Below are 21,998 nucleotides of genomic sequence, written 5' to 3'. Positions count from 1 at the left end.
CAATATAAATTAATAAAAGCCCAATAGAAAAATGAGCATAGAACATGGACCATGTAATTTATAGGGGGAATATAAACTGGATTTTACTTTAAAACAGCTTTAAAAATTATTTTCTTCGTGAATATGCAAACATTTTCCTGTTGTCCGTCTGTCACACTGCTCTCTTTTTTAAAAAAATTAATTTATTTATTTATTTTTGCTGTGTTGGGTCTTCACTGCTGCGCGTGGGCTTTCTCTAGTTGCGGCGAGCGGGGGCTACTCTTCGTTGCAGTGCACGGGCTTCTCATTGCGGTGGCTTCTCTTGTTGTGGAGTACGGGCTCTAGGTGTGCGGGCTTCAGTAGTTGTGGCACGTGGGCTCAGTAGTTGTGGCTCGTGGGCTCTAGAGCGCAGGCTCGGTAGTTGTGACGCACAGGCTTAGTTGCTCCGCGGCATGTGGGATCTTCCCGGACCAGAGATCGAACCCGTCTCCCCTGCATTGGCAGGTGGATTCTTAACCACTGTGCCACCAGGGAAGTCTCTGGAACCATGTTTTAAGTCACTGATAAGTATAAATCAACTCAAATGTAAGACATAGGAGTGCACTCATTTTGTAATGTCTTGGTATTTCAGGTGCTAAAATGATGTATTTTCTGGACAAGTCAAGGCAAGAGAAAGCAATTGCTATTGCCACTAGACTGGATGAAACCATAAAAGATAAAAATGTAAAGGTAAGAGTTTTCACACACTGATTCCCAGAGATTGTGGATACTGAGTGATCTAACAAAACATATCTTTACAACATAATTCTTGAGTGGCCCTTCGGAGTTATGTGTAGATTTGGATCTCAGCTCTTCTACCAATTATGAGCTGTGTCATGTTAGGCAAGTTACCTTTCTTAGCTTCCTTTTCCTCATTTATAAAGTGAGGATGAAAATACTGTCTATCTCAGAGTTGGTGTTAACTGAAATAGTAAACTGTGAAGTGCTTGGCATATAATAAGCACTCAGTAAATGGGAACTATTGTTATTAATAAAGGACACTTTCAGTGGTCACAGTTTCAGAGATTCACTTTTTTTAAGTATTAGAATTCTATCACCCTCCCCCCCTTTTTTTTTTTTTTTTGACTGTTGGGTCTTCATTGCTGGGTGCGGGCTGCTCTTCATTGTGGCGTGCAGGCTTCTCATTGCAGTGGCTTCTCTTGTTGCGGAGCATGGGCCCTAGAGCACGCAGGCTTCAGTAGTTGTGGTGCTTGGGCTCAGTAGTTGTGGTGCATGGGCTTAGTTGCTCTGCAGCATGTGGGATCTTCCCGGACCAGGGATCAAACCTGTGTCCCCTGCATTGGCAGGTGGATTCTTAACCACTGCACCAGCAGGCAAGTTCCTTATTGCTTTTTTAAGGTTTTGTAGAATTGATTTTTTAAATATTATTTTTTTTGTGGTGATTACTTATTATAGATAGCAAGAAGTTATTTTAGAGTGTGGCATTGTTGGTTTTCTCTTGCTTAATTAACAAATTGCATCTTTTGATTAAAGTAGTTATTAACCAGAGTTTTTTAAAAAAATAATTTTTATTTTTCCCTTGTTTAAATAGACTTTAATAAAGGTTTCTGAGGCACTGCTTGATGGCAGCTTTGGGAACTGTAATTCTCAGTATGAAGAATACAGGATGGCCTGTCATAACCTGCTTCCTTTTACTTCTGCTTTCCTGCCTGCTGGGAGCGAAGTCGGCGGTCATAGCGCAGCTCTAAACCACACAGCTAACTGTGATGTCTTGGCAAGTGAAATTTGAAATCCCGTAGAAAGTTGACTTCTGTAAAACTCAAAGTTGAATTCAGATCAGGGTTTCTTTTCCAGCTTGTATGTTAACATAGATATGAAATGAAGTACAGTTGACCCTTGAACAACATGCGTTTGAATTTCGAGGGTCCACTTATATGTGGATTTTTTCAATAGGAGATACTACAGTACTATGCGATCTTCAGTTGGTTGAATCCAGGGATGCAGAACCTTAGATAGGGAAGGACTGCTTATACAGAGGGCCACCTGTATGTTAAGTGTGGATTTTTGACTGCTTGGAGGGAGGGTCAGTGCACCTAACTCTTGCTTTTGTTCAAAGATCAACTGTATTGGATAGAATTTTTAAATGGAGTATGCTGTAAGCTTATTTTATTCTTTATCCATCTATGCCAATTTACATTAAAAGCTCTTAAAATTGCCTGTTATATACTTGTACAGCTTTCTTAAACTTTGGAATTATCAGCATTGTGATTGGTGCTGTCACTTCGTATCATAACTATAATTTCTTAATTAACCTAAGTTGCATACAGCTCTGCTGTATTATTTTTTTTAGATCTGGGTTTCGTTTCAGAATCTTATGTTTTGATCCCTTATTGGTTTGTTTTGTTATTGTTTGTTTGCTTTTTATTAAAGCATATCAATATTAAAGTGTTAACTATATGTCAGAAGTGATATGGAACTCCTTTTGACAGATATTTATTTAAAATTTACTTCAGTTTGAGCTTTTGTCCACCTTACTTTTTGTGTGATTTACCGTTTTCCTTTTTAATAGCCGTGAAAATGCTATTTTCTGTTGAACAGGGGTACTCCAGTTTTATATTGATGATTCAGAATATGGGGATCTGTTTGCCTCTTAATCATGGAAGTTCACTGGTAAATTGGTTGCGTATCTAGATCAATCTCAAAGACCCCCAGGCAAGAGTTATGCTTTCTTGGCTAAATTGCTTTGCGTTACCAAGTAGTTTGTACATGAGTGCTTCAAGGGAGCATAATAGGGTAAAATACAAATTACAATGAGATATTCTTACTCTTATAGCCATGCATTGACTATTAAATACATTTTTATATCAGCAAAATGAGAATTTAAACTATCAGCTAGTTTAACTATTAAAATATAGTATTGTTGAGCAATATTTTGGGGGGGGTAGTAGCTTTTGTTCTATCTTGTACAGAAAACAGTAATAGAATCATTGAATATGTTTCTTTCAGAACTGTATAAATGTCTGTAACATTAATACTTCCTTTTAAAGGCAAATATAAATTCAAAAGGGGAGATTTTATTTAGAGAAACAATTAATTAAAATGGTTTTCCTTCACTCTGAGCTAATATTTAGATTCATAATTGTTGAGAGAAAAAAACTTACTGTAAAATAATGCCAACCTATGTAATGCTATAATAAATTATTTTGTACACATTTGCTTATTTGTGTTTGTGTTGTTTCACACTATCAAAATATTTTTTTAAGGAATTCCTTTATTTTCTTTATTATTATTTATTTATTTATTTTTGGCTGTGTTGGGTCTTCGTTTCTGTGCGAGGGCTTTCTCTAGTTGCGGCAAGCCAGGGCCACTCTTCATCGTGGTGCGCGAGTCTCTCACTATCGTGGCCTCTCTTGTTGCAGAGCACAAGCTCCAGATGCGCAGGCTCAGTAGTTGTGGCTCACGGGCCTAGTTGCTCCGCGGCATGTGGGGTCTTCCCAGACCAGGGCTCGAACCCGTGTCCCCTGCATTGGCAGATGGACTCTCAACCACTGTGCCACCAGGGAAGCCCGTCGGACATTTTTTTAAAGCTTCCTTTAAGGAACTAATTTTGATGTTGAGACGCTCTGTCCTGGGAGCTGATAAGATAGGAGGTGAGGGGTTTGTAGACCGTGGGGTGGCTGTGCTGGAGGGAAGTAGCAGGAGGATCAGGGAGACCATTCATTGCTTTATTTAGGAACATCTTCCTAGTTCTTCACAGATCTCTTCCCAGCACAAGATCTGAGACCAGGGCATTGAGGAAAGAACACAGGTTTTGGAGGAAGACGGGCATTGCCTTTCAAGTTGGTTGTTGATGCTCTTCAAGCTGGATGACTTTGGGCAAGTCATTTCCCCACCGTACTTTGTTGGTAATAGCCTGCCTCTGCTGTGCAGCAATCTGTAAATGGGAGCTGTTTGCTTTAGTTCAGTAAATGTTTGAATCTCTTTTTTATTCCTCTGCAAGGTAGTTTGTTGGAGCCTTCTGAGCCCAAAGAAGAAATTGCTTCTTCAAAGCTCACCCAACTTGAATCGGAAACTACAGCAAGCTCTTGCAACAGTCCACAAATGCCCTGGATCAGGACTGTCCCCAATACAATGGCTGTGTTTCCTGAACCAAAGACCTAGGCTAAACCTCATAAATCATATTAAAAATTGTGAATGGTTATAGGAAAAGGATTATGAAAAGATAAATATTCAATGACTTTAGGTAACAAATTTAGGGTTTTGATACAATATGTAATTATTTAAAATTGGAACCAGCCTGGAAAATTCAACTTGCGGGTTCTAACAGGTCATCTTCATATTTTTCACAGCACCTGGGTACTCAGATAATGAAAAAAGAGAAAGAAACCAAATTCAGAGATATACGGAGAGAGATTAAAAATCCCAACGGAGAGAGATTAAAAATCCCAAGGCTCTGAGTTTCCGGTCTCCTTTATCTATAGTCTCTATTGTTTGGAATATAAATAATCTATTGCTAATAATTCTTTTTTTCATTTCTAATATCCTACTGGTCTTATTTATTTATTTATTTAAAAAATTTTTTTGGCTGTGTTGGGTCTTCGTTGCTGTGCGCAGGCTTTCTCTGGTTGCGGTGAGCGGGGGCTACTCTTGCGGTGCATGGGCTTCTCATTGCTGTGGCTTCTCTCGTTGCGCAGCACAGGCTCTAGGCACGTGGGCTTCAGTAGTTGTGGCGTGCAGGCTCAGTAGTTGTGGTGCACGGGCTCAGTAGTTGTGGCTCGTGGGCTCTAGAGCACAGGCTCAGAAGTTGTGGCACACGGGCTTAGTTGCTCCGTGGGATGTAGGATCTTCCCGGACCGGGGCTCGAACCCGTGTCCCCTGCATTGGCAGGTGGATTATTAACCACTGTGCCACCAGAGAAGACCCCTACTGGTCTTTCGAGTAACTATAACCACTGCCCATATCCACCCTTTCCAATACGTATTATGAACCCCCCAGGCTAGCCTGTGAGGGTCCTTATGAATAATGGAGCCTATAACAAGTGCTACTCTCTAGGTTATATGCTACTTTTGTTATTTACTTTAAAAAAATTATGGGGAGGGGGAAGGGTAAACGGTGACAAAGCGATAAAGAGGCATGGACATATATACACTACCAAACGTAAGGTAGATAGCTAGTGGGAAGCAGCCGCATAGCACAGGGAGATCAGCTCGGTGCTTTGGGACCGCCTGGAGGGGTGGGATAGGGAGGGTGGGAGGGAGGGAGACGCAAGCGGGAAGAGATATGGGAACATATGTATATATATAACTGATTCATTTTGTTGTGAAGCTGAAACTAACATACCATTGTAAAGCAATTATACTCCAATAAAGATGTTAAAAAAAAATTATATTTTTAAAAAGCCATAGACTGCCTTGTTTCCACTTCATCTTCTGTTTTGTTATTTCTTGTCCTTAAAATCTGGTTGGCAAAAGTGAAGGGAAAAGATGAGAAGTAGAGAAGGAGAGCCAATTACAGTTGGGAGGGTGGCTGGGGAGGAGGTGGCAGGGGGGAGTGTGGGGTGTCGGGGGAAGAGCCCCTGCTTTGGAGTCATAAGAACTGGGCTGCAGCTTTCACTCAGTCTTGTCCTGCAGTTAGTGGTTTTGTTTGGCTTTTCTCATGAGTAAATTGTTTACATTAAGGACTAGTGTAGAGAGAAAATGGAGTAATACATGCAAAAAGTCTGTTGTGTCCTGGTAGATGTTTAATAAATGGCTCTGAGGTTGAGGGGGAGAGGGGAGAAAGCCCTGATTTGGAGAATGTGCTGGTGTTCTGCGAATACTCCCTTTATGGCTGTTTTCAAGCTGCCCGTTTAGCGTCCCTGAATACAGAGTTGGGAAGTTGGGAAGAGAAGCCACAGTAGGCTCTTTGGAGCCTGGATGAGCCAGCTCCAGCACGCCACTGGAAAGTGTACCCCAAAGAGTTTGAAAACCCCACTATCCTCATATAAGCAATTGTGTTAACAGTAAATCCTCATAGAACCACAAAAAAATCCATGGCAGGTTCCGTGTTGCTAATTTTTAGTAGCACACAATAGGAGTTCAGCAAATGGGGGGTCAACCAGTGATTGAGTGCATGCAAGACCTCTATTAATTTCCCAAAGGAAAAGCAGTCAGGATGGGGAAGAAGAGCAGGAAATCTTAATAATGGCAAAAGCAATGGGACTTCCCTGCCTGTGCAGTGGTTAAGAATCCGCCTGCCAATGCAGGGAACACGGGTTCGATCCCTGATCTGGGAAGATCCCACATGCCGCGGAGCAACTAAGCCTGTGCGCCACAGCTACTGAGCCTGTGCTCTAGAGCCCGCGAGCCACAACTACTGAGCCCACATGCCACAACTACTGAAGCCCGCATGTCTAGAGCCCGTGCTCTGCAACAAGAGAAGCCACCACAGTGAGAAGCCTGCACATGGCAACAAAGAGTAGCCCCCGCTCACCACAATTAGAGAAAGCCCGTGTGCAGCGACGAAGACCCAACGCAGCCAAAGATAAATAAAATAAATAAGAATTTAAAAATAACAGCAAACACCCACATTTAGGATATAATTTAAGCCTGTTGTTTGAAAATAGGTTGTTGGGGGATTTGGTAACAGGCCCTGGAGCCATTCATCTTGAGGTCACCACTTCACATTTTTCAGGGATGTCAGTGACCCAGAAGGAGCCTAAATGAAATTGAAGGGGGAGAGAAAAGGATCTTGTCTATCTGTCTTGATACAGAGATCTGGCTTTAGAAGGAAAATCAAAGATGGAATCAGCAAGGGTTAGTACGTTAGAACTGGGCGGGTAAGTGCACTCTGATGCTGTGGCCAGGGCTCCGGAGACCAAGTCTTTATTTTAGCAGCAGTTTGACCATGCATCCCTCCATCTGTTTATTAATCTATCTATTCATCATCCATCCAATCAGGGTCTTCAGTTGAACAAAGTAATTTAAACTTGAAATACTTTGGGAGCAACAAATACCTCTTAAATACATTTTAAATATAATTTGATACATCCGGCTACATGATAATCAATTAGGCAATTTTAAAATTCTTTATTATGGAAATTTTCAAATATACAAAAAAGTAGAGAGAATAGGATAAAAAAAAACCATGTACCCATCACCCAGGTTCAACTGAGTGAAATGAATTGGGGAAGGGTTGAGAAAAGGGGTCCATGTCCACTTGACTTGGCCCCAGCGGCTGCCATTATGATTTCATCTGTTCCTCTATCTCCCCCAACCCATTTATGGAACAGTATGATTCTAGTAATGCCGTCCTTTCTCTGGTTTTTCTCTCCTCTATAACCACCATACCATTACCACCTCACATGAAATGTTTTGAGATTAAAGTTTCAACAACACAGGAAAGGATGAGATAATGTCATTTGCAGCAACATGGATGGACCTAGAGATTATCATACTAAGCGAAGTAAGTCAGACAAAGACAAATATCATATCACTTATTTATGGAATCTAAAAAAATAATACAAATGAACTTATTTACAAAACAGACTCACAGACATAGATAACAGTCTCATGGTTACCAAAGGGGAGGTGGAGGGGGAGGGATAAATTAGGAGTTTGGGATTAACAGATACATTATATATAAAATAGATAAACAACAAAAACTGTATAGCACAGGGAACTATATTCAATAGCTTGTAATAACCTCTAGTGGAAAAGAATCTGAAATATATATATATATATCTCCTTCCCCTGAACTCAGACTAGATATATGTAACTAAATCACTTTGCTGTACACCTGAAACCAACACAACATTGTAAATCAACTATAGCTCAAAAAAAACCAAAAAGCAAAACGCTTACACAATACAAGAGAGAACAGTAAACTTTAAAAGGCCACATGCTTCCAAAGGGATTTGTCAGAGGCAATCTTGTAAGGGTACCTACCTTCATGGATGTAAACTGTACAACAGGACGGTTACGACTGTACACTTTCCAGTCAAGACTCCAGAAAGACGACCAGGTAGGAGTTTCTCCTGAGTGTTCTCAGCCCCCAGGTTTTTCTGACCAGTTTTAAACCGCTCTGGTGAGCATGTCGTCTACCTCCATCAACAGCTTCTCTGGTCTGTCGGTACCTTTCTTAATTAACAACTGCCAACTAGGAGAGTATATAGGCTCAAGGCTAGGGTCAGGATTTCATCTGCCAACCTGAATCGGAAATACAGGACCTGATGGGGGGTGGGATGGAATTGATTGTTTTAAAGAAAGAACACCAAGTTTCTGATATCTGTTTCCATTCTGCCTTCTCCCCCTCAGGCCCACCCTCCACCCCACTGTGCATCTTAGCTCTCCAGCTTCTCCACCCATTGGTCTTCTGGAATATATGCTTTCTTTCCTTCTCCGGCCACTATTTCTCCATCCTTCCCCTGGACTCAGATTAGATGTCACACCTTGGGACCCCCTCCTGTGTGGTTCATCTCCCCACCTGGGCAGAGAGGTTCTAGGTATGGGATCCTGTATCCCCTGTCTCATCTGTACCCCACCTTGCCTGGCGCAGTCCAGAGGGAAGGGCTCAGTAACTCTTCATGGCAGGAAAGAGCTTGTGGTTTTTCAGGAACTGGTTATTCTCAGCTGGGATTTTCCAGCCCTCCTTTCTGCAGCCCACAGGTAGCCTGGGTAACTTGTTTCTGCTTCTTAGTATTTGTCACCAGCGTTTGGGAAGAGGATGCGAGTGGCACAGACCGTGGATGCTGCTACTGTCTTTAGGAAGGTTGAATTTTTGGCAGTGTGTTTTTTTTTACAGTAATTTCTTATATTTATTTTTTATTGAGAGATAACACAAATTTTAAGGGTGCAATATGATGGATACACATGCACACACACATATACATACATACACACGTGTGTGTGTGTGTGTGTGTGTGTGTCTAACCACCAGTCAGGTCAAGATATAGAACATTCTCTTTTTTACTGTCTTGTTAAATGCCATCATATATTTAGACTTTTTTCACAACATGAAAGTCAGTTAACAAAATCTGACTAAATACTTGATATTTGTAACCTGGAGGATTACACTCCGAAGACTTTTATTCATACGTTCGTTTGTAATTACCTTCACTGGCCAGCCTCTAGAATGGACTTTTAACGTTAATTAAGGAGTTTGCCATTTCAAAGCTAAATAGTTTCTGTTGGCAGTGTGTTTGGATTCTCCATGTTTTTAGCTTTTTTCTCCTGTCATTCATAAAACCAAATTCCCCGAGCCTTGAGAGGACCTTGGGAGCGGTTGTCAGAGGATGTGTCTTCAGGATTGGAAAATTCACCAAGGCCAGTCTGTCAAAACAGAAGTGACAGAAGCCATAGAGACCCAAGGCAGGTCTATGAGAGCAGTCCCCCAACTGTGTGCAATGGAATCTCCTCTCCAGAGAGATTCCCATGTCACTAGCATCCCACATTTTGGGAAACCCTGCTTGGGTATTGGATTCTCTGTTTTTCTGGAAGTGGCGAGAGGGCACTCACATTTCTTTGTGCCTACCCCCTGTTGGACTGCCTTCCATATACCTCAATATTAAATACTCAGACCACCCTTTTGGAAGGGACAGCTGAGCAAACGGTGTTCTGAAAGGCTGAGTAACTTGTCCAGAATCAGGTGATAAGTGATGAGCCTGCCATCAAATCCACAGTGGGCTCCCCCGTCAGCCCAGGTTCTTTCCATTACTGTTGATGCTAGTGATACAGAGAAGGGTTTCCCACCGGGCGGGACCCACGCTTAGGGGGCATAGGGAATTCCCTATTTGTTCACTCATCAGGACGCCCTGATTCACCCCAAATCACTCAGTGAGACACATGTTTCCTTTTTAATTCCTTCTTTTTATCCTTCTAACTCGGAACATCTCCATTTGGTGATGGTATATCCCTAATAACTCTCTAATACTCACTGATTTCCCTTTTTATTGATAACAAAGAAAGGAGGCCTTTAGCAGTTATCTGTATCTCTAACATTTTATAGGGTTGTTTTGTTTTCTTAGTATTTATATTTATGTTCCCCTCTTTATATGGCAAATAATAGTAGCTTTACACTTACGGTAGTGCTATAACGTTTTCTTTTAAAATAATTTGTTTATTTTCCTGAAATCAATTCATCAAAAAATGAATTGATTTCAGGAAAAGTTAGGTAATAAAAGCAAAAGTTCAAGTGCTGGGTCAACTAGGTAGCCACATGCAAAAGAATGATGTTAAATCCCTTCCTCACACCACACACAAAAATTAAATCAAAATTAGACACATCTATTTGAGCTAAAATTATGAAACTCTTAGAAGAAAACATAGAAGTAAATTTTGAAACCTTAGATTAGGCGATGTTTTTTTAGATCTGAAGCCAAAAACATAAGCAATAAAAGAAAAATAACGAATAAATTAGACTTCAGCAAAAGTAAAAAGTTTTGTGCTACAAATGACACCATCAAGAAAATGAAGAGACAACCCACAGAATGGGAGACAATATTTGTAAATTATATATCAAATATGGGACCTGTATTCCAAATATATAGAGAACTCATAACTTAATAATAAAAAGAGAAATAACCCAGTTAACAAATGAGCAAAGGATCTGAATAAATATTTCTCCAAGGAATATATACAAAAGACCAATCAACAAGCATATGAAAAGAGGTCTGATATCATCAGTCATCAGGAAAATGGAAATGAGATACTACTTCACAACTGCTAGAAAGGCTATATTGAAAAAGACAGATAATGACAAGTATTAGCAAAGTTATGGAGAAACTGGAACCCTCATACATTGCTGGTTAGACTATAAAATGGTATAGCTGCTTCGGAAAACGTTTTGGCAGTTCCTCAAAATGTAAAACATAGAGTTGTCGTTTAGTTCAGTAATTTCACTCCTAGATAAATGAAAACATGTGTCCACACAAAAATTTGTACATGAATGTTCATAACAGCATCATGATAACTAAAAAATGAAATCAGCACAAATTTCCATCACCCAGTGCACGTATAAATAAAACGTAGTTGTGATGGTTGATTTGATATGGTTATGTGGCCGGGCCATTGTACCCAGATATTTGATCAAAGATTATTCTGGATGTTTCTGTGTAGGTATTTTGGGGATGAGATTAACATTAAATTTATAGACTTTGGGTAAAGCAGATTATACTCCATAATGAGGGTGGGCCTCATCCAATCCATTGAAAGCCCAAAGAGGATAAAAGACTGACCTCCCCTGAGCAAGAAGGAATTCTGCCCACAGCCTGCCTTTGGACTTGAACTGCAGCTCTTTCCTGGGGCTACAGCCTGTTAGCCTACTCCATGAGATTTTGGACTTGCCAAGCTTCCAGAATCATATGAGCCAACTGCTTGAAAATAAATCTCTCTCAGGTGTGGAGAAAAGAGAACCCTCCTTCACTGTTGGTGGGAATGTAAATTGGTGCAGCCACTATGGAGAACAGTATGGAGGTTCCTTAAAAAACTAAATATAGAGCTACCATATGATCCAGCAATCCCACTCCTGGGTATGTATTTGGAGAAAACCATGGTTCAAAAGGGTTGAATGCACCCCAATGATCATTGCAGCACTGTTTACAATAGCCAAGACATGGAAGCAACCTAAATGTCCATCGACAGATGAATGGGTAAAGAGGATATGGTGCATATATACAATAGAATATTACTTAGCCATTAAAAGAATGAAATAATGCCATTTGCAGCAACATGGGTGGACGTGGAGATTACCATACTAAGTGAAGTAAGTCAGACAGAGAAAGACAAATATCATGTGATATCGCTTATATGTGGAATCTAAAAAAATGATACAAATGAACTTATTTACAAAACAGAAACAGACTCACAGACTTAGAAAAAAACTTATGGTTACCAAAGGGGAAAGGTGGGGGGGGGCGGGGATAAATTGGGAGTTTGGGATTGACATATACACACTACTATATATAAAATAGATAACGAACAGGGACCTACTCTATAGCACAGGGAACTCTGCTCAAAATTCTGTAATAACCTAAATGGGAAAAGAACTTGAAAAAGAATAGATATATGTATACATACTGAAACTAACACACCATTGTAAATCAATTATAGTCCAATATAAAATAAAAATTTTTTTAAATCTCTCTATATACATATACACACATCCTGTTGATTCTGTTTCTCTGGAGAACCCTGACTAATACAGAGACATATCTATATAATGGAATATTATTTGACAATAAAAAGGATTGAAGTACTAATTCATGCTAAAACATGGATGAATCTTGAAAACATTATATGAGTGAAAAAAGCCAGCCACAAATTATATGATTCCATATACATGAAATGTCCAGAATAGGCAGGTCCATAGAGCCATATCAATTAATGGTTTCTTAGGGCTGGGAAGTGTGCTTGCAGGTAGGGGCCGGTGGAGGGGGAGGAATGGGGAGATAATGCTAGTGGGTCTGGACTTTCTTCTGTGGAGGATGAAAATGTTCTAAAATTAGTTGATGGTGATGGTTGCACAACTCTGTGAATATACTAAAAAACACTGAATTGTATACTCTAAATGGTGAGTGTGTAATTCAATACAGCTATTTTTTAAAAAAAGCACAAGTAAGCGATAGAGTGAAGTTCATGAAGAGAGTACAGAAATGTCCAAAATGCTGGGAAACACTGACCTGGAGCCTCCGGTTCCTCAGAGAATCTTGTGTACCTCTCCAGAGACACACTGTCTGTACATGTTTCCTTTTTATTCCCTGTTGTGTTATTCATAATCACAAGCAAATCAATCCAATTTTGGTCTAAACTAGTAACTGCATTACTCAACCTGATTAAAAATATAAGGGCAAAATATAGGTTGGCTTATGAAATAAGAGGTAGAGACACTGACAGATGCTAAAGAAGGAACCTAAAATACATGTTGGACCACTGCCTGGAAGAAGGAAGGAAATTTATGTTACGAGGGAGGTTTATGTGCTATTTCATGTTCTGAGTGTTTCCATCCATGAACAAAGAGCCTGATCTACTTCTCATCCTACAATGGAGACAAACAGAGCTAGTAGGGCCTGGCTGCATGGACAGCACCCTCAACTGTCTCTGAAAATCAGTGCCTAGAGATTTTCTGGAGAGTTGGTGCCAATGTATTTCTGAGTGACCACCGTCTATTCCCTCAAAAGATATATTTTAAAAAATGGATTCAGCGTAAAAATCAGTTTGCTGGGGTTCACTTGCATATTAAGTAAAAACCTTTATTAAGTAGTCAAGCTTTCTTGGGTGCCACCCTCTTCTCCGAGAACCATCTAGCTACATGCTACCCAACCCCTCACAGCCCCTACCGAGTGGACAGAAAGTCTGTGTGACCCCACCTCACTGACCACAACTGATTCTACCAGGGGTAGGTATCTGATACACATTGGGCCAATCAGACCCTCTTTTCAAGGAATCTGTGATTCAGATTTAGAGATTAGTTAATGTTTCCTAAAGGAAGTTTAGTGTGACTTCTAAAATTTTTCATTGTAAGCATATGGAATTGCAAAGGATGTTATTTCCTGGGTTCCATAAATACTTACATTTTATTTTATTATTATTTATTTTATTTATTTATTTTGGGCTGTGTTGGGTCTTCCTTGCTGCGTGTGGGCTTTCTCTAGTTGCGGTGAGCGGGGACTGCTCTTTGTTGCGGTGCGCGGGCTTCTCATTGCGGTGGCTTCTCTTGTTGCGGAGCACAGGCTCTAGGCGCGCGGGCTTCAGTTGTTGTGGTGCACGGGCTCAGTAGTTGTGGCTCGCGCGCTTTAGAGTGCAGGCTTAGTAGTTGTGGCGCACGGGCTTAGTTGCTCAGGGCGGCATGTGGGATCTTCCCGGACCAGGGCTCGAACCCATGTGCCCTGAATTGGCAGGTGGATTCTTAACCACTGAGCCACCAGGGAAGCCCAATACTTACATTTTAGAATAAAATCATCATGTCACTCTTTTACCCATATCCAGCAGTATCTAAATTCATCCCTTAAATGTATCCATCCATCATCCATTAAAAAAAAAAAGAACAAGCACTATATTAACAGCAGGACATTTTCCATCATTCTTTTTTCCCTTTAAACCTATGTTTCCATTCCAAATTGTCCATTTTTTATTGATCACAGCACCTTAATTCTCCAAAACAAAAATACCTATGTAAATTGAAATGTTAAAATATGCAGTGACCATAGGGTTTTAAGTGTATTAAAAACAAGTTAAGGGGCTTAGCCTGGTGGCGCAGTGGTTGGGAGTCCGCCTGCCGATGCAAGGGACACGGGTTCGTGCCCCGGTCCAGGAAGATCCCACATGCCGTGGAGCGGCTGGGCCCGTGAGCCATGGCCGCTGGGCCTGCGCGTCCGGAGCCTGTGCTCCGCAATGGAAGAGTCCACAACAGTGGGAGGCCCGCGTACCGCAAAAAAAAAAAAAAAAAAAAAAAAAAAAAACAAGTTAAGTACGCTATGTAATTTCATAAGTATACAACATAAAGTAAAATTTTATTGGCCTTTTAAACTTTTAATTCATGTGTTAAATATTATATATTAATATATATGTGATAAATAAATATATTTATCACATATATTGTGATAAATATTATAAATTGATGTGATAAATATTATATATTGATGAATATCACATATTCCTACTTAATCCCCATATATAGTAACTAACTTTGTTCAAATAAATGTGCAGGAGTCTGGAAGTAATTTGTATCCTAATGTCAGTCAATATTTTGAAATTCTTCTCGGTTTTATGCCAAAAATCACTCAGTGATCTTCCATTAAATATTATTTTAAATGACCTGTCGGTGGACAACTCTAGTAGCTCCTTCTTCAATTTTGATAGAAGCAATGAAATAAAAACTACCTGACTTGCTCAGTAGCAGATGCTATCAATACCCCACCCACATCCCCGAGGCACTTAGCATTTCAGTACATGCACTAAGCATTCAAATACATATATGAATAATCCTTTGAAAGCTTTCACTTTACCTGAGTGTTCAAGGAGATAAGTATCAGGGAGTTAATACCCTTGGGGACAGCCTTCAGTCAATGACAAACGAGATTCTGAGCATGAATACTACAGCTTCCCTGACTCAGAACCCTGAGGTGTGTTCTACACCATCTCCCAGGGCTCTCTATGGAAGTGAACCCCTGTTTCTCACAATGGTAACTCATGAAGGTACTCTGTATTGGCTTCCTTCTCTTCCCCGTCAATCATTTCCCACTCTCCTGCTGACGCTTCCTGGGATCACCTCCCTAAAAACGAATTTGCACTCAGGTCTTGATCTTGGCAATGCTTCTGGGGTAACCCAGCTGCAGTAGGTTGAATTGTGGCTCCTGAAAAGATACGGATATGGATACATCCTAACTCCTGTAACCTGTGAATATGGCCTTATTTGGAAAAATAGTCTTTGCAAATATAATTAAGAATTGTAAAATGAGATCATGCTGGACTACCCCAGAAGAGGGGCCTTAAATCCGAAGACAAGTGTCCTTATAAGAGAAAGACGAGGAGACACAAAGACGGAGGAGGCCACATGAAGACAGAGGCAGAGACTGAGTGATGCAGCCACAAGCCAAGGAATGCCTGGAGCCACCAAAAGCTGGAAGAGGCAAGGAAGGATTATTTTTCCTTAGGAGGGAGCTGGTCCCGGCTGACATCTTGAATTTGGACATCTGGCCTCCAGAACTGTAAGCAAATAAATTTCTATTTTTGCAAAAGCCACCAAGTTTGTGGAAATGCTTGTTATGGCGACCATGGGAAACTAATACACCAACCTAAGACGTTCCTTTAGAGTTACTCATTTTCTCATCAACACCACTATTTTAAATTGCCCTTTGTTGGATGCCTTGAGATTTTTATACCGAGTGGCAATGCACCATTGGAAGATTCAGATGAGCGAGAGATCGAGTTCCCAACCCTAACCCCAACCCTAACCCTAACCCTAACACTTTTCCTAAGTGGGAGAAGCACTATTGAGAACAGGGAGGTAGAAATACAGCACCAGTGTAATAGTTTGACCACACTGCTTTTCTGGCAGAACAATTTTTTTTTTTTGCGGTACGCGGGTCTCTCACTGTTGTGGCCCCTCCCGTTGCGGAGCACAGGCTCCGGACGCGCAGGCTCAGCGGCCATGGCTCACGCGCCTAGCCGCGCCGCGGCATGTGTGATCTTCCCGGACCGGGGCACGAACCCGTGTCCGCTGCATCGGCAGGCGGACTCTCAACCACTGCGCCACCAGGAAAGCCCTGGCAGAACAATTTTAAGAAAGAAGACAAACTCAAGTTGAGGATCTGAATATTAATTCCCTAAAAGTTGCTGAGAGCTCATCAACTAGCAACTCACTTTGCTACGTCCAGTTTGAAGGCCGTTGCTGTCGGGCACAGTGTGGCTGGCTTTTCTGGAATTTGCAAGGTGGATTTATTTTCCTCTTATCCCCTCATCACTGCCTCAGCCCAGAGAGGAATGACCATCCCCAATACTTTCACTTCCTGCCTCCCCCTTCATCCCTTTTCTGGCTGCTTCTTAATAGGAGAGTGATTTATTGATGGCTAAGTTCGATTAGGATCCTCAGTAGGGTGGGTTGACCAGTCAAAGTCACTCATGCAGCATGAGCAGTTGACTGTCCCCTCTTGGAGCTCCCTGCCTGTATTCAGGTGGAGCCGGTCTTGTGCTTCCAACCTTCATGTTTGTTGTAGGGCCTCCGGGAGGAGAGTCACATCCTCACTACAGCCACAGGCATGATTGCTCTCAGTCAAGCGGGCTTGGAGTAGGAGGTCCCACTGTGTTCTCCAGCCCAGCTTTCCCATGAAGAAACCTGATGCTTTGGGACTATCTACCAGTCCTGGTTGATTCTTCCTTAGCATCCCCTCTCTTCCTCACTAGAGATTCTCCAGAACTTCCTCCAACCTCCCCTAGTGAAAGATCTGATAGCCTTTTCTATTCATGTGCATATTTGGTGCACAAAGACAGTCTTTTTTTTTTTTTTTTTTTGGCTGCGCCCACGGGGTCTTAGTTCCCTGAACCCATGCCCCCTGCATTGGAAGCTTGGAGTCCTAACCACTGGACCGCCAGGGAATTCCCCACAAAGACAGTCTTTTATCTTTGAAAAACATCAATGAAAACTGTGAAGAGAGTAGATCTTAAAAGTTTTCATCACAAGAAAAAAAAATCTGTAACGTTGTATGGTAGCAGATGTTAACTAGACTTATCGTGGTGATCATTTTGCAATATATACACATGTTGAATCATTATGTTGTACAATTGTGAGTTTGTACATTATGTTGTACAAGCTAATATAATGTTATAGACCAATTATACCTCACTAAAAAAAGAAAAACATCAAGAAAATCCATATGAATGATTATGGCAATGCTTGGAGACCTCATGGGCCTGGGATAATAACCTCTCCCATCTGTTTTCCCCAGGAAGCCCCTGAGAGAGGCTCGTTTGTGCCGGGGAAGTGAAGATTCACAGCATCTGGCTCAGCGTTCGGTCCGGCTCTCTGAGAGCCAGCCTGTGTGTCAGCCGTGAAGAGGCAGGTTCGGGAAGCTAAGTCACTGTGGTCCACAGGTGACTCAGAATGTAAGCTAGATGCTACCGCATGGCTGAACCTTGAGGACATTCTGTGAAGTGAAGAAAGCCAGACATAAAAGGACAAATATTGTATGATTTTACTTATATGAGGTACCTAAATTAGTCAAGTTCATAGAGACAGAAAGTGGACTAGAGCTTCCTAGGGCTGGGGGGAGAGGTGATGGGGGAGTTAGTGTTTAACGGGCACAGAGTTTCAGTTTGGGATGATGAAAACGTTCTGGGGATGGATGGTAGTGACGGTAGCACAGCAATGTGAGTGGACTTAACGCCGCTGAACAGTACACTTAAACATGGTTAGGATGGTAAATTGTATGTTATGTGTATTTTCCCACAATAAAAAAAAAAGAATGGATCTAGAGATTAATAACAGGATTAGGTGTGGTCAGTGCTCAAGGGATCCCCGGGATTGGGAGGGAGTGCAGGAGGGGTTCTGTCAGTTATGTGATATGAAGTGAGGGCTGTGGTCAAAGGGGGTTGGATTTCTCTTCTTACCTTACATTTCCCAGCTGTATCCCTCAGTGGATCTAGAAGAGCAGACCAGAAAGCATCCTCACACACAAAAAGGTACAAACGCCACAAACATGGCATGACTGCGCTTGGAATACAGCAAGCTTTTGCATTCTCTAGACTCGAAGGAAAGTTCGAGCAAAGCTCTCTCTCCCCTTGGCTGCGTGTATCCAGATGTGGTGACTGCTGTCACTGAAACCAGGCTGAGTTTGCGAGGCACAGCCTTTAAACCAGTGCGAGTTCCTGAACTTTCTGGGTTTGGGATTCTTTTGAGCATCTGATGGATGACCAGTATTAACTTTCTTACCTGAAAAATCCACATATACACATCCACTCAGGGATCCAATTAGGAGTTCATGGGCCTAGGGTTACACACACCTGCTCTAGACGCTGAACAATTTTATCTAGGCAACTGCCTGCCGTGTCAGCCTGTCAGCCATTGCCACCAGGTCAGTTTAGGTGCCAATTAGGCCCTTGCTCATAGGTACTCCTAGAAGCTGACAGTCTGGGAGGAGACATACACATTATTGGTTGGGATTTCCTAGTTTTAAGTGACAAAAAACTAACCTAACGAGCTTAAGTTAAAAGTCAATATATTGGTTCTTTCTGTTTTGTTTTGTTTTGCGGTACACGGGCTTCTCACTGTTGTGGCCTCTCCCGTTGCGGAGCACAGGCTCCGGATGCGCAGGCTCAGCAGCCATGGCTCACGGGCCCAGCCGCTCCGCGGCATGTGGGATTTTCCCGGACCGGGGCACGAACCCGTGTCCCCTGCATCGGCAGGTGGATTCTCAACCACTGCGCCACCAGGGAAGCCCAATATATTGGTTCTTTTTACTGGGATAATGGGTTGTAGGTACTGCTGGTTCAGGCTTAAAGAATATCATCAGGGGGCTTCCCTGGTGGTGGTCCAGTGGTTAAGACTCCATGCTCCCAATGCAGGGGGCCTGGGTTCAATCCCTGGCCAGGGAACTAGATCCTGCATGCATGCCGCAACTAAGGAGTCCCCAAGCCGCAACTAAGGAGCCTGCGAGCCGCAACTAAGGAGCCCGCCTGCTGCAACTAAGACCCGGCACAACCAAATAAATAAATAAATATTTTTAAAAAAGTGTCATCAGGATTCAGTCTCTCTCTCCATCTCACAATTCTGTTCTCCTCTGTGTTCTTAGATTTTCCCATGGAGGCAAAGCTCTAGGCATCCATATTAGTACTAGTGATTTTAGGAGGAGAAACAGATTCTTCTCTTCCAGGATCCAAAGCCTCAAGAAAAGGTTCTACTTGGGTCACAGACCCACCTTCTCTCTGTGGCCAGCCTGCATCTTGTACTTCCCCATGGATTGGGGATGCGGAGGCATGTAACTGACAGCCTTAGAAAGTGGAGAAAGGAGTTCCTGAGAAGAAAAGGTCCTGGACAGAATACAAGTAACAGACATCTACTGCAGACATGTATGCAAATGATTGTAAGTCCGCATGACAAATACTATAAAGGAAGCGCTGTGAGGTCTAGTGGGGACAGAGGAGGGGTCATCAATTCTACTGGATATGTTTTGGATAAAGACAAGTAAAGCTTCATGAAAGATATCATGTATGATCCAGTTCTTTAAATAAAAACAGAAATGTATTTATTTTGCTAAACATTGTTTATCAATAGCTCCATGGCTATTGTCTTCTTTGTTCATTGTTTTATTCCTAGATCCAAGCACAGTGCCTACATATTTCAGGAACTCGACGAATATTTGTTGAGTTGGAGTTTTAGAACAACAGTAGGGTAACCTCCCGTTTAGACTAAGATTTAAAGAAATTGAAGCACAAAAAGATCCTGCTGATAAATTGATGTCCCATTTTCTGATTTGTCTTTAGTAAGCTCTTATCTACAGAGACTCAGCTTTGAAATAACCCCAGCACTCCGTTTTATTTGTATTGTTATTATTTCTTGTCACCAACATCTGATTTTGTAAGTTCTCAGGGAGTGCTTGGAAGAACTGAAGGTTTTCTTAGTCAACTTCCTTCTCTTTCTATCCAGTCTCTCCCTAGAGAATTTATTTTTTTCACTGTGATCCAAACAGACCTGAAATGACATGGAATTTAGGCAGTCTGCATATATAAACTAATACCTAATCGGGATCTAGTGAAAAAATTACTAAGGTGAGGAGTTTTGATTTAGTAATGCTTAACTGTTACTTACATCAAATACCTTTTTTTTTTCCTGGCTGCGCAGCACGGCTTGTGGGATCCTGGTTCCCCGAACAGGGATTGAACCCAGGCCCTTGGCAGTGAAAGGCAGAGTCCTAACCACTGGACCACCAGAGAATTCCCTCAAACAGCTTTTAGACCTTCGTTTTGAGTGTCATCACTTCACACCTTAGGCCAGCTCATTCCTCAAAGGTTCTGTGCTGGTTTTTCTCTCCTACTCTCATCACTGGTCCATGCTTGGCCCTCTTTTATTTTATCTACTTGTGTGTTTATTTGTTAATAATATAACGACCGGGACTTCTCTGGTGGCACAGTGGTTAAGAATCCACCTGCCAATGCAGGGGACACGGGTTTGATCCCTGGTCTGGGAAGATCCCACATGTCGCGGAGCAACTAAGCTCATGCGCCACAACTACTGAGCCTGCGCTCTAGAGCCCACGAGCCACAACTACTTAGCCTGTGTGCCACAACTACTGAAGCCCATGAGCCTAGAGCCCACCCGGGCTCTGCCACGAAGAGTAGCCCCCGCTCGCTGCAACTAGAGAAAACCCTCGGGCAGCAACGAAGACCCAACAAGGCCATAAATAAATAATTTTAGAAAGTTACCTTTAAAAAAATAAAATAAAATAATATAACGACCACCCATGATCTCACTATGCAGTCAGCGAACCAACACACTGACAAAAACTTCCACCTCCTCCGTGCCCTGTCCTGGCCCATCCCCCTGCCTCTTCCACGTGTATAGCCACAATTCTGAATCTTGTATTTTTATTCATTCTCGATTTAAATTATTTTTTATCACATGTAGATGCACGCAAAGAAGTTAGTGATTAGTTTCAACTCTTCTTGACTTTTATGAAAAGGATATTATGCTGTATATAGTCTTCTGGGACTTTTTTCCCATTTAGTTTTCTATTACTAAGAGTTGTGGTTTGCAGTGATTCATTCGTCTTCACTGCGGTATAGTATTTCATTGTTTGACTATACCAGCATTTATTTATCTGGCCTCCTGGATAATGGAGTTTAGGCTTTCACATTTCTTGCTCTAACGAGCATTCTCATAAGTGGTTTTCTCTCCCAGTGCATACCTGCTGGAGTCGTCCTCGGTTTATACCTATGAATGGAATGTGGGTCCATTGTAGGACGTATGAATGTTCAACTTTGCAGTATAAAGCCAGACTGTTTTCCAAAGCAGTTGTAACAGTTTATACTCTCACCATCCTATTGATCTATCCTCTTCAGCACTTGGTACTGTCAGACTTCTCAAGTTTTGCCAACTAAATGTATGTAAATTGGTATCTCTCTTTATGGTCTTGATTTGCGTTTCCTGGATTATTTATAAGGAATTCAATAAATGGAACAGGAAAAAAATTATTATCCATATGAAAAATAAATCAGATTCCTATCTCACATCAGACATGCAAATCAACTCCAGATGGATTAAGGATTCAAATATCAAAAGCAAAACTTTAAAACTTTCAGGAAAAAAATATGAGTGAATATCTTTAGATCTGGAGGGTAGGGAAGGATTTCTTAAACACTGGACCCAAAAAAGCCCATTATCATGTAAGTGTGATGACTTTGACTATATTGAAATTAAAAACTAGTATTAATTAAAAGACATGTTAGAGAAGGTGAAAAGGTAAACTACAAATAGAGAAGATGTATCATATATAACAAAGAATCTCTATCAAGAATATTTTAAGGGACTTCCCTGGTGGCACAGCGGTTGAG

General features: G+C 41.6%; 1 protein-coding gene across 9 annotated transcripts in view; it reads left to right on the top strand.

Annotated features, from left to right (window-relative positions):
• The window catches only part of NAA16 (N-alpha-acetyltransferase 16, NatA auxiliary subunit), an 82,305-nt gene extending 62,319 nt beyond the window's left edge, over positions 1-19,986 (top strand). For 7 of the 9 annotated variants that reach the window (XM_019936470.3, XM_073795253.1, XM_033843868.2 and 4 more), the window contains 2 exons: positions 611-708; positions 1,571-3,191. In XM_019936470.3, the coding sequence (XP_019792029.1) occupies positions 611-708; positions 1,571-1,768 (296 nt within the window). In that variant the 3' untranslated portion in view covers positions 1,769-3,191. Of the gene's footprint in view, positions 1-610; positions 709-1,570; positions 3,192-17,398 lie in introns of those variants that run through there. The other 2 variants (XM_033843871.2, XM_033843869.2) reach the window with 2 other exon arrangements.
• The last annotated feature ends 2,012 nt before the right edge of the window (positions 19,987-21,998 follow it).

Source organism: Tursiops truncatus, chromosome 18 (assembly GCF_011762595.2).
Source record: "Tursiops truncatus isolate mTurTru1 chromosome 18, mTurTru1.mat.Y, whole genome shotgun sequence".
Lineage (NCBI taxonomy): Eukaryota > Metazoa > Chordata > Mammalia > Artiodactyla > Delphinidae > Tursiops > Tursiops truncatus.
The sequence above is the reverse complement of the archived record's forward strand: the minus strand, read 5'-3'. Positions and strand labels throughout refer to the sequence as shown.